A 13,841-nucleotide genomic window follows, 5' to 3' on the forward strand; every position below is an offset into this window, starting at 1 on the left:
AAAATTGCATTGAACAGACAAGCTGTAAAATAAAGGCGGGTTACACCAGTGAAGGTTAGCATTATGTAAATCACTATTCTTCAGCATTGATCAAAACACAACAGCTGAGGATTTCAGCAGTGACTGAATTTGGTCTGCACCAACAGCAGCAATAGGGTTGCGAAGCAAAAAGATCAATGTGCCTACTTTTGTGTTATGTCTGCTTATTAACTACGTTATTGTTTTATATCTTGTGTTTATCTATAAATTGGCCTGCTCAGTCCTGGAAAATAGTTTAAGCATGAGACCTCCTGTGTCCACCCAGAGGGGCACTCTGAATGCCATGTTTGATTTGTTGATTATAAAGCAATTGACATGTAAATTGTGAGCTGAAATGTGAACATTATGGGATAACAAAAAGTCAAAATTAAATGCACTAAAACTGTTATGCAATTTGAATTGCTCCAACAATGCTTCAAGGCAAATTTCCTTAGCCTCAATGTGCAGAGGACAAAGGACATGGTTAAAGACTTCAGGCAGAAAACACGTGAGACATCTAACCACTGGAAGAGAAACACCAGACAGATTGGAAGAATAAAAATACCTGGATGTCATCATAGTGGACAGAATGACCTTTGGAATAGACTTAAGGGTATGCTAAATATCAGTCAAGAGTCTTTTTTTTCTCTCCGAAAACTCAGAAGATGGAACATCAACTTGTCAGAGCTGCAAGCTTTTTGCAGCTGCTTTAACAGCTCAATACAAACGTTAGGCCTCACAGTACGGTTTGGTTCCCTAAATAAAACCTAACCAATAAACCCAGAGTAGGTGACATTATTGAGCAGAAAACAGCTCAGTGGGAAGCCTCAAAGAATTCTCAGACAACTTTAACAAATTTAAGGGAAAGAAGAAGAAAGCCAATTTATTTTGTCATTGTACAGGTTATGATGAATTTGTCCTCCGCATTTAACCCATCGTATTGTATAGGAGCAGTGGGCAGCTGCAGCGCCCGGGGACCAACTCCAGTTCTTCATTCCATTGCCTTGGTTAGGGATACAGACAGGAGAATGAACCCTAACATGCATGTTTTTGTGATGGTGGGAGGAAACCGGATCACCCGGAGGAAACCCATGCAGACATGGGGAGAACATGCAAACTCCACACAGAATGGACCTGGGACGGCCCGGGGTTCGAACCCAGAACCTTCTTGCTGTGAGGCAACAGTGCCACTGGGCCACCGTACACCCCAGAGGAGGGAACCATTAAAAGAGGACAAAGACTAACGGCATCCTCTTAACCATGTTTTAAAAACCTGGTCATCGGAATGAAGACTATGATACTTGACCTTCAAAACAAGGCGAGCTTCCAGTAGCTTTGTGCCCACACCTGTTAGATTCAAATCATGCAGATCTGAATGTGAACACTGGAAAGCCATCACATGAAATCTTACTTGATTGCACTCATCTTCATTAATACTTTACTACTTATGTAGCCGCTATTGTTGGCTACTGCAACGGCAGTCTGTATTAATAGAACACACACACACACACGCACGCACACACGCGCGCGCGCGCGTCTTCATAAACACAAGGTAAATTATAAAGATCATCACGAATTTGCACATTTGCTGCCTTTAATCGTCAATGGGGCGGCTTCATTGTAATCGACTTATATCTATGAACTTAAGGCTATCTATTAACAATCGATCACATTAGGATGGATTTTATGGATTGCCAATGTACTTCCCTCGCGGTTTGGGTAAACACAGAGGCGATGTCGGAGCGGAGCTGCTTGTATGGACATAGAGAGTGAAAGTGAGGGATATGACCATCAGGTCAGAGCTGACGGCTCCAGTGACTGTGGGTGGCGCGTGCAACGGCGTTTAGACTGGGACCAGTCAGTCAGTCACCACGGGACCAGTATACCCGGTGCAGAATATTACGAGGAAACTGGAAAACCGGAGTGAAGAGAAGTAGCACGAAAAGACCAGAACCAACTTTTCGGAGCCTGTCCCAATATTCACTGCGGCGCCAGGATGCTCTTCATTTGACAGACAAAAGGCAGCAGCAGCAGCAGCACCGACTGCAGCTACCGCTCCTGCTCGTTCTGTCAGCCGCCGGTCTGAATGATGGTCTTTGATATTTTGATTTGGTGTTTGATATCTAGCAATGCACACATCGTATCGTCATTGGAGTTACAACTTGGCATGTAAGTATTTTATTTATTTGTTTTTTGCCACACGAATTTGTCTCTTTGTAACGGAGCCGCACTCTGTGAGTACTGGTCGTTAATCGGTCTATGGAGAAACTGCATCTAGGTGCTTTAAAATGACATATAACTGCACGGTGGTCTCCGCGTACATTTTTTGGCCAGTGAAAGTTTACTTACAGCAAATTCACCGTACTTTGTTTTTGTTTTGTTTTGCTTTGCTTTGCTTTGCTTTGCTTTGCTTTGCTTTGCTTTGCTTTGCTTTGCTTTGTTTGTTTGTTTGTTGGTTTGTTTGTTGTTGCTGTTGCTTTTTGGGTTTTTTTGCGCAGCTTTTTCTGGTTCATTTTCATTCTTTTATGTGACCAGCATTGTAGTTGCGAATCCACTAGGGGTCGCTCTCTCCTGGTATACCTGTAGGAGACTGTGTTATGGAGTTGCCTATGATACATTGAGCTTGTATGTGGTATATACTTTTTATTTTCATGCTACTTTATGAGAGGTTTCAGAAATAAGATAACGAGTTTGACAAGTAGCGGTATTTTTTAATTACCAGGCACACTTTATATATCCACTAATTAACCTCAGGCTGCTCTGTATTGAAGCCAGATGGTGTTTGGAGGACAGGACCCCTTTGAATGGCTTGAATACCTGCCTGATAATATCAGAATATACATAGGCTACCTATGATGAAGACTGCTGCTCAGTACATACCTTCCGTTTTATAGTCATTCAATTTATTTTATGTATTTACTAGTATTTTCTGTATTGAGTGTAAAGTACTTTGTAGCTGTGTGTATTTAAAAGTTCTATATTAATAAAATTTTACTTACTTACTTCAGTATCATGAAATGAATACAAACGTGTGCATACATGCATGCATACATGCACACTCCCAAACAATGTCACCACACTCTAACACACAGAGTGACATGCTCATGCTCGCAAATTTGCATGTGCACTCTCAAACACATTGTAACCGATTATTTTTTCGCCCGGTGCGGAATTCGATACGGGGTGTACTGCACCACAAGGCGACATCACTAACCGCTCGGCTAAAGGGTCAGACCCGTTAACTAGGGACTAACGTGTGGTATTAGTAGTTTACAGTCGTCACCCTCCCCGGAAGCGCGCCCTCGCGCTTTGTTATTCCCGCGCTCCGAAGAGACTTCTGAGGATCTGCACATTTCCGGATCCCACCGCTGCCACCAATGTATGCTAACGTGTCTTATTAGTAGTTTACAATATGAACACACTTTGGATGGCATAAAAAAAGACGAGGGCATTGCCTGAACTATCATTGGTTGATTATTAGATGTTCCAACAATGCCCAAACCTTAGCAGTTTTTTTTAAAGCAAATTCATTACGATGAACTATGGCATCCTGCCGAACTAGGATGGCATCCTGCCAAACTAGAATATGGTCGTGCAGATGTGAGGGATGAGTTGATTCCGCTGCAATCCAGGGATTGTGTGGAACATGTGGCAGTAAAAAACGCATAAACTTCAAATCTGTTGGATTGTACACATTTGCTTTTAGGGCAGGCACAGACCACCCTGTACAGCTCTACCTTTCAGCTAACCCTTATTTCTAAACATTTAAAATTTGCCATGTAAAACACTCTTATGTAGCATATGTAAGTCATTATGAAAACTGCTACTACTTCTTGTTTTTAGATGTAGTCTGTGTTGATATTTAGCAAAATACACTGATAATAATTTAGACTGCCACTATCCAGCTGTACTTATTGTTGTCTGTCTAGCCGCCTTACACGTCTGTCTATTTCCAATCTGTGTTTATATCTTTGCTTTTGCAGGCCAAATGTGTGTGCGGATCAAGAGATGTCAGTGTTGGGGGCACGTCAGCCTTGTGTCCAGGCCTTCACACGCATGGTCAAAGTGTGGAATAAGGGCTGCACAGGCCAACGCTGGTGTATGGGCTATGAGAGAAGGCAAGCGCATTTTCACAACCGAAAACCCCCCCACAAATCCCTCCTTATTTAAAGAACATAACATACTAACAACTCGTTGATAAAGAACAGCTAGAGGGACTGGTTCCAGGGGGGGAAAGGTTTCGCTCATATAAAGTACATATACTGCAAGTCCTGATGCTCTTGGTTGCTGAACAACACCGATGAGGGAGATGGGATTCAGTGTCTCAGTGTCGAGTTTTCTTTATTATAAAATGTAGGGTAGCACCCTAGAGTATCAGTATAGAGTATTATTTAACTGTCCATATAGACTATCTATCTATCTATCTATCTATCTATCTATCTATCTATCTATCTATCTATCTATCTATCTATCTATCTATCTATCTATCTATCTATCTATCTATCTATCTATCTATCTATCTATCTATCTATCTATCTATCTATCTATCTATCTATCTATCTATCTATGATCTGTGTATTGATTGTATTGTTTTTTAACATTTGAGTAAAATAATCAGTACTTTGAATTGCAATGATTCAAAAAAGTAATTAAAAGCTAATTTTTTTACCAGCCATGAGCTAATCATAAACTTTATTATGTACATTAGCCATTGAACATCCTACATAAAACCCCAATTTGGGACTGTAACATATTTCCTCTCCCTCAGAACGGGATACTATACAGCCTACAGGCAGGTGTACAGTATGGATATGCACACCATCTATAAATGCTGTCCTGGCTGGATTCAGAGGGGTGAAGAGCTGGGCTGTTTGCAGCGTGAGTGAACAGTCTTCTGCATAATACTAAATTGGTTTTGTTAATTTGGCATGTTGTAGTGCTATTGTCTCATATCCATTTTAAGGTATTTTTATGAGACATTTAAGCTAAAGATACTAACCTCGATAAATAAAGGTAGGTTCGTAAGGAGAGAGTGATACATACATACATACATACATACATACATACATACATACATACATACATACATACATACATACATACATACATACATAGTATATGCATTGGTGTGTGTGTATATGCACACACACACACACACACACACACACACACACACACACACACACACACACATATATATATATCAACACAGATACAGGGAAAAAGTTTTAATACATTGCAGTACAGGCCTGTTTCGTGTGTCGCGCACTCATCAGCTAACATACATATATATATATATATATATATATATATATATAGATATATATAGATAGGTGTGTGTGTGTGTGTATGTATGTAATACATGACGTGTGTACACATGTATTACTTCATTGTTCAACAGGACTATGTGCCGCCACTACCTGCTTCAATGGAGGCAAGTGTGCAGAAAGTGGAGACCAGATATGTCAGTGTCCTGAGGGCTTCCAAGGGTCCCGATGCCAGTATGGTGAGTTACCATCCCAGAGTCTGCAGTGACTTCAACAACACTGCAAATATTTAACTCCACAGGTGCAGCGTTGTGTGAATGAAATGACCAACATCTTCAGAGGACAGCGTGTTGTTAAAGTTCAAATAGACCCAAAAGTGACCTTGTGCTTCCCTCTCTGGCAAACTGCAGAGTTCTGGGCTGTGAGTGGCTGAGGCGACTCTGTGGGGGGTGTTGGGGGTAATTAAAGGTAGTAGAAATGCTCTCTGGGAGGATTGGTTTCCTTTGAAGGCTGGAGCCTGGGGTGCTCTGTTTAACTCAACACTGCCCCTGTTTTCTGAAAACTGGATGTTTATGAGAGCTTGTGCAGCTCTGTCTCCCAGTGGCTAAGAAAGTTATGTCAAACTGAACACTGCAAGGGGTTTTGTCATATATCGTAGAACTGGAGCATATTGTAGGGTAGAAATACAGGTATGTGTAATTCTTGGCAGCAGTATCGACTATATCGTGGAGCTTTTACAGAGCAAAACCGCTACGGTGCCATCTAATATTAGAAAGGGAATTTGGAGAGCAAAATGGAAGCTTAAAGGAGGGAGAAAAACAGAATGTCCAGCACAATATTTCCCAGGTGCCCCCAGGCTTGAATGTACTTTACAAGGCAGGACTGAAACGCCCCCCCCGCCCCGCCCCGCCCCCCATCAAAGCATGATGGCAACTACCTGAGCTTGCACAAGATATTCTCGTCTTTATCCAGTCGTTTTTTCTCTCCTTGTCTTCTGTTTGACCTCTGGTGGTCTCGATCAACATTCAAACAGACAAGGTGATGTTTGTTCGTTGTTTGGGAGAGAAAAAGCAGAACAGAGAGACGGTGGTGGGTTGACCCTTTTGGTATGCAGGCACGTGCGCGCGCGCGCGCACACACACACAAATAGGAGCTTTCTCACAGATTCCCCCAGCGTTCCCAGGCAGAAGGGTATGCCTGATGCCTGATGCCTGCAAGGGTCCTTTACAACAGCCTTTCTCTGGCCAGGAGATTTCACAGGAACGTGTCATTGTTTGTTTGAGGTAACTTGCCTGCACGTTTGGTTGACAGGGGGTCTTTGATTTTTCACACAATGCAGTGCCAATAGGGTACAGAAAATAGACATATTTAACAGATCTCCCTCTCCTTTGCCTCCCCCTTTCCCTCATCTTTTCCGTTGCCTGTGCTTCAATTCCCCTCTGCGAGAACTCACCTTGTGTCCCTTCTCTTATCCATAAAGGTTTTTCCTTTACTCACTTCTCGGAATGGATTTATCTCTTTCTGCTTGTGCCAGAGTCATTATACAGCCCACGGATTAAGCCAAGGTTCTGCTTTCAGCATGTTTTCCCCCGTTTCTACCATGACTTGCTGCAGAAGCGAATACTTAACATTACAGTGATCCTTACATTGTAATGCTTTCGGTCCAGATACAAAGTCATTTTTAGAACAATTTGGCTGTGCTACTATCTTAAAAAAAAACGTTCTTGGGAATCAAAGAAAGTTGAATCAGTTTATCTGGATACAACGCTTGTTTGTATTTTTTTTGGGGGGGGGGTTCCTCAATTTTTCTGCCCAACTGTAGTATATGGCCAATTACCCTACTCTTCTGAGCCGTCCCAGTCGCTGCTTCACCCTCTCTGCCGATCCGGGGAGGGCTGCAGACTACAACATGGCTCCTCCAATACACGTGGAGTTGCCAGCCGCTTCTTTTCACCTGACAGTGAGGAGTTTCGCCAGAGGGATGTAGCGCGTGGGAGGATCACGCTATTCCACCCAGTTCCCCCTCCCCTTCAATAGGCACCCTGATCAACCAGAGGAGGCGCCAGTGCCGCGACCAGGACACATACCCACATCCGGCTTCCCACCTGTAGACAGGGCCAGTTGTGTCTGCAGGGGCGCCCAACCAAGCCGCAGGTAACACGGGGATTCAAACTGGGATCCCCGTGTTGGCAGGCAATGGAATAGACCGCTACGCTACTCGGACGCCCATACAACGTTTATTGACAGATATGTTTCATCACTCATCTAATTGACCTCTTCAGTCTAAACTGACTGCAGGTATCCCCACCCTTATAAATAATATAGTTGCATAACGACCAAAACCAACGACCAGTTTCATGTGCAGATATAGGTGTGACTATTAACTAGTTTTAATGGCTATAGTACTAGTACATAGAGGTATGACTATTAACTAGTTTTAATGGCTATAGTACTAGTACATAGAGGATTTGGGAATGTTTGCAATCACATTATTGCAATTATTGGATTACAGTGGATTACTGAACATGCATAAAGTAGTAATAGAAACTAGGTTAAGAGGAGAGGTGACGATTAGCGAGCAGCAGTATGGTTTTATGCCACGAAAGAGCACCACAGATGCGATGTTTGCTTTGAGAATGTTGATCGAGAAGTATAGAGAAGGCCAGAAGGAGTGACATTGTGTCTTTGTAGATTTAGAGAAAGCGTACGATAGGGTGCCGAGAGAGGAGGTGTGGTATTGTATGAGGAAGTCGGGAGTTGCAGAGAAGTATGTAGGAGTGGTGCAGGATATGTATGAGGGAAGTGTGACAATGGTGAGGTGTGCGGTTGGAATGACAGATGGGTTCAAGGTGGAGGTGGGATTACATCAAGGATTGGCTCTGAGCCCTTTCTTGTTTGCAATGGTGATAGACAGGTTGACGGACAAGATCAGGCAGGAGTCTCCATGGACGATGATTTTCGCGGATGACGTTGTGATCTGTAGCGAGAGTAGAGTGCAAGTTGAGGAGAGCCTGGAGAGGTGGAGGTATGCACTGGAGAGAAGAGGAATGAAAGTCAGTAGGAGCAAGATGGAATACATATGCGTGAATGAGAGGAAGGACAGTGGAATGGTGAGGATGCAAGGAGTGGAGGTAACGAAGGCATATGAGTTTAAATACTTGGGGTCAACTGTAAAAAAAAGTAATGGGGAATGCAGGAGAGAGGTGAAGAAGAGAGTGCAGGCAGGGTGGAGTGGGTGGAGAAGAGTGTCGGGAGTGATTTGCAACAGAAGCAAGAACTAAAGGAAAGGTTTACAAAATGGCTGTGAGACCAGCTATGTTATGTGGTTCGGAGACAGTGGCACTGACGAAAAGACAGGAGGCGAAGCTGGAGGTGGCAGAGTTGAAGATGTTAAGATTTTCATTGGGAGTGACGAAGGAGGACAGGATTAGGAACAATTATATTAAAGGGACCGCTCAAATTGGACGGTTTGGAGACAAAGCAAGAGAGGCAAGATTGAGATGGCTTGGACATGTGTTGAGGAGAGACGCTCGGTATATTGGGAGAAGGATGCTGAACATGGAGCTGCCAGGGAAGAGGAAAAGAGGAAGGCCAAAGAGGAGGTTTATGGATGTGGTGAGGGAAGACATGCAGATGGCTGGTGTGACAGAGGGAGATGCAGAAGACAGGAAGAAATGGAAACGGATGATTCGCTGTGGCGACTCCAAATGGGAGCAGCCGAAAGTAGTAGTAGTAGACTGAGCATGCATAAAAACAGTTCTTGGGAATCTTTTCGAGAAATCATCTAAGTGCAATCATATTTCAGAATCAGCGTCCAAGTTTTCTTTTCTCTTTTAATTTACCACTGGAAAGTATAATAGCCTTTTTTGAAACAAAATCAATTCAAATAGAAAACCTGGAGAATCCCTTTGGATGTTTTAAAGATCTGAGGTTTTTGACTTTGTTGAAGAAACTGTTTTGTTTTTTTGTTTTTCTTAGCTTAAGGTTTCAGAATTGTTCAAAGATGTGATATTGTATAGTCATAATAGGTATACTGGGCTGACATGGTGCCTATAAGCTAGTGTCATGGAAGTCTCCACCTTTTCACACTGTTGTGAGGGGAGAAAGGATGAAGTTGTGAGCACGTCCAGTCCCTGTGTGTCCTGTGACTGCTAAACCTATTCAGAGGAAAAATTTCCAGCGCAACCAGGAAAGTATTTGTGTGTGTGTGTGTGTGTGTGTGTGTGTGTGTGTGTGTGTGTGTGTGTGTGTGTGTGTGTGTGTGTGTGTGTGTGCGTGCGTGCACATGTACGTGTGTGGCTTTGTATCTTTCCTTGAAAAATTGGGTTATCCTCCCTCATTCCTTAGGAAGCGTTTGTTGCTTTTGTTTGAGTTTGCAGCACAGAGGATAACAAAGTAACAAAAAGACAAGACCCAAGCACAGGAACCTGGATATTCAGATATGCCGACTTAGCCACATCCATGCTCTGCAGGGTTCACTTTATTAGTACATTATTGGGAGCTTTACTAAATCCTACACAACGGCAAGTAGCTAACAGTAGCAACATATTTTGTACCTGATGCATCTGTTCATCTGGCTATGCATCTGTTCCATCTTTATAGGCTGGAGAGCGAGAGCGAGAGAGAGAGATTGGGGGGGGGTACAGATACAGGATATCGACAGATGGAAGTAAAAGTAACCCCTGTAGATTTAGTTGATTTATGTTCTCCCAAACATGCTCTTATTCCTGCTCTATGTAAAACACATGTCCGAGTTATGAAAGCACGTTTGCCCGAGAGTTTTGCATGTCCAACTGTCTTTCTGCCTGTTTTTATGACTGGTTGTCTGTCAGTCCATTCGACTGAAGCTTGGACAGGGAACCAGAAATATTCTGACAGAACGATCAAGGTGCTGTTCAGACGGTGCTCATAAAACACTCTTTGGAAACATGGTCCAAAGTCATTTCATCTGCTGCAAGCTGGGCCATTCTCAACAGCAATACATTTTAACAATCCAGATTTCCATGTTGAAACAGCAACGATTGCAAACAGGAAAAGCACCTGTTAAGGCTGCTCCTGGGGCTCCCTATTGTGTGTGTGTGTGTGTGTGTGTGTGTGTGTGTGTGTGTGTGTGTGTGTGTGTGTGTGTGTGTGTGTGTGTGTGTGTGTGTGTGTGTGTGTGTGTGTGTGTGTGTGTGTGTGTGCTAAATTGGAATTATGTACAAAGGGTTAAATGACAAACATTTTCATTCATTCATCATCAGCCGCTTCTCCGGGGTCGGGTCGCGGTCGCAACAAGCTAAGTAGGGCACTCCAAACGTCCCTCACAAACATGTTTATCACAAACAGTAAGCGTTTCACAAACAATCCAGTATAGACTGGTATTTTTGTCAATTTCGTTATTACTCTTTACTAGACTGTGTTAAAAAAACGAACTGAACTGTTTATGTTTAAACATTAATTGGTTTTGATGCTCAACATTTAGAGTGAGTTTCTCATTTGAGGTTGTGTTGATATTGTGTATACCAAGAGATACTGTGTATACAAAGAAAGTCAAACTCTATGTTTTTTTTTGCATTTTATTTTTTTTGCTATTACCATCCTATAGTATTACATTCAATTAATACTAAACTGTTGTTGCCTATTGATTCATCTTCACTGTGTTTGGAGTTTAGGGCTTATTACAATACTTACCTGAGGGTTTATTAGTATTTTGGAGTTGTGTACTTACCTTGGAGTAGGGGCTTCTCAACTGTCCTGTTAGTTCTGGGGAGGGAGGGTTATGCTGAGCTGGACCCATAGCACAGCATACCAGAGGTGTGGACTCGAGTCACATGACTTGGACTCGAGTCAGACTCGAGTCATGAATTTGATGACTTTAGACTCGACTTGACAAAATGTAAAGAGACTTGCAACTCGACTTGGACTTTAACATCAGTAACTCGTGACTTCACTTAGACTTGACCCTTTTGACTTGAAAAGACTTGCTACTTTCCCCAAACCCAAAGATTAAAAAGTATGTTGACATGGACCGCTCTATCTGTCTTTGTACATACACGTGTGCATCTGCGTGTGTGTGTGTGTGTGTGTGTGTGTGTGTGTGTGTGTGTGTGTGTGTGTGTGTGTGTGTGTGTGTGTGTGTGTGTGTGTGTGAGAGATGGCGCGCTGTCGGCACGACATCCAATCAAATTAGATCCACGTTGTTTTGAGCCGACAGCATCCAACCAATCAAATTACAGGACAACCAATGACGAATAACAGATAACAACGCGCCAGTTAGCAAAATGATACCAAAGATCGTTTCGTTTGGGTATAAAAATTATGAGGTGGTCAACAGAAAACGAATTGCAGTATGTAAAACATGCGGGTCGAAGATTACGGACGGAGGCGCAACAACTTCGAACTTCGTTCGACATTTGAAGTTGCACAAAGAACGGTAAGTTTTGAATGAAAGCTAACACTAGCTTATCGGCTAAGTAACGTCATTGCTAGCTGCATAGTTAAATCAATGAGAGTGTCAACTCACTGTTAACGTCACCTTGCAAACGCGGTAATCTGCATCCACTGCGGGTTCATCCCCTTACTCCTACTCATCATATTGTAACAGGACAGTTTGGGATGTTTGAAGCGGGATTGTATAAGGTGCTTAGTTAAGGTGCTTAGTCAGTGTATCACACACACAGTAGACTGCTGTCAGCAGTAAAACATAAGCAAACCTAATCAAATCAAGGTCAGTTTAAATGTACTCTATGTTAAGAATATGTGTACGTTACTATTTTAGCTTGCTGCCAGACGAGTTTTTCCCACAGGAAAGCGAAGTATATCTTACTCTCTCCAGCACACCAGATTCCATTGACAAAAATAGCAATTTTACTTTGCAGCACACGGGAGTTGCTTGTTTACTGCTGCCTCATTGAGGTGTGATGCGAGGTAAAATTGCTGTTTTTGTCAATGGAATCTGGTGTGCTGGAGAGAGTGAATTAACAAGCATGTAACTTCAGTTTCCTGACGGAAAGGGCTGTTTGATGGCAAGGTAAAGCAGTGAAAATATTATGAATATAGCGTACAATGACAATGAAATTGATTTTATTAATGTAATGTTACAACACACACACTAATACAGTATACAATTAATATTAACACAAAATTAATATTAACACAATGTTACGATTGATATATGAGTAAAGAGTAGTTTCAAATACAATTCATGTGTGGCTATAAGGGATTTTCTGACATCTGTTTCATATGCCTACCTGTTACAGATTTGAAGAATACCAGATGAACAAAAGCATCATAAATGAACCACAACAGCCTTCAATCTCACAATTCCTGGACTGTCGTGTAGGGCATTACAGCATGAGTCATCCACAGCATAGAGCTATCACCAATGCAATACTGTCCGACTTGATTATTGATTGCAACTTTCCCCTGTCTATTGTGGAAAACAAGAATTTCCGGCACTTTCTGACGGTACTTGACAGTAAGTACAGCCCAGTGTGTCGCAGAACGTTAACATCAAAAACAGAGAGCCTCGCTGAGGAGAGACGTTCAAAATTAAAAACTCAATTGAGCAACACTGACCATGTTTCAGTCACTGTGGACATTTGGTCTGACCGAAAGATGAGGGGATTCCTTGGTGTCACTGTCCACTGGATAGAGAAAGAGGCAGAGAGGATACAGCTAAAGACTAATCTCTTGGCTTTCAGCCGCTTCAAAGGCTCACACACAGCTGAACGAATCTGTGACCAATTTGAGTCAATATGTGATGAATACAACATCAAAGATAAATCGGACTACATTATTAGTGACAATGCTGCTAACATGCGAAAGGCATTCACTGTGTGCTTCCCCAGTGAACAAGAGGATGATGATGACGGAGATCATCTTGATGACCCTGAGCTCTGGTGTGACTTAACCCTGGAAGATCAGCAAACGGTAGATGCTGCTATGGCAAAGAAACAGCGCCTGCAGTGTTTTGCGCACACTCTTCAACTGGTGGTGGGAGACGGTTTGAAAGAAACAAAAGTGGTATGTCCTTCTCTTTCCAAGTTATCTAAACTTAGCTCACTGCAGCACACAAGCACAACATTCAAAGATGTGTTTGATAGTGAATTTGGGGAACAGAAAGGCATCCCTGCTGCAGTCAACACAAGATGGAACTCAACACTGAGGCAAGTGAAGGCAGTTCTCCAGTGTGATCATCTAAAACTCTGTGCTGTTCTAGAAAAGGCTGGGCATAAGGAGTTGTCATTCACACCACGAGAGTGGACTCTGTTGAAGGAGTTGGTGGACATCTTGAAGCCGTTTGGAGAAGCAACTGATTTGACACAGGTGGAGAAGGTCATCACAATCAGTGCAGTTGTTCCATCCGTCTTGTCCCTCAATCACCACCTTGAGAAGCTGAAGTCTCAAGTTCGTTTCCTGAGCGGCCTGGTCAGAAGTCTCCAGGTATCCCTGAAAAAAAGATTTCTTGGGATCTTCATTAACGTGAAAATGGCCAGGACTCAAGATGGGATCACTGCCCCCTTTTCAGACCCAGTCTACCTCAAAGCAGCCGCCTTGGATCCAGCCTTTTCT

At 42.7% G+C, this 13,841-nt stretch overlaps 1 protein-coding gene across 1 annotated transcript in view; it reads left to right on the forward strand.

Moving 5' to 3' along the window:
• The first annotated feature begins 2,107 nt into the window (after positions 1–2,107).
• Positions 2,108–13,841, forward strand: part of megf6 (multiple EGF like domains 6) — a 206,303-nt gene continuing 194,569 nt past the window's right edge. The window contains exons 1-4 of the mRNA XM_056282899.1: positions 2,108–2,187; positions 4,002–4,136; positions 4,787–4,896; positions 5,420–5,524. Of these exons, the coding sequence (XP_056138874.1) occupies positions 2,108–2,187; positions 4,002–4,136; positions 4,787–4,896; positions 5,420–5,524 (430 nt within the window). The remainder of the gene's footprint in view (positions 2,188–4,001; positions 4,137–4,786; positions 4,897–5,419; positions 5,525–13,841) is intronic.

The sequence above is a fragment of the Lampris incognitus genome, chromosome 7 (genome assembly GCF_029633865.1).
Source record: "Lampris incognitus isolate fLamInc1 chromosome 7, fLamInc1.hap2, whole genome shotgun sequence".
Lineage (NCBI taxonomy): Eukaryota > Metazoa > Chordata > Actinopteri > Lampriformes > Lampridae > Lampris > Lampris incognitus.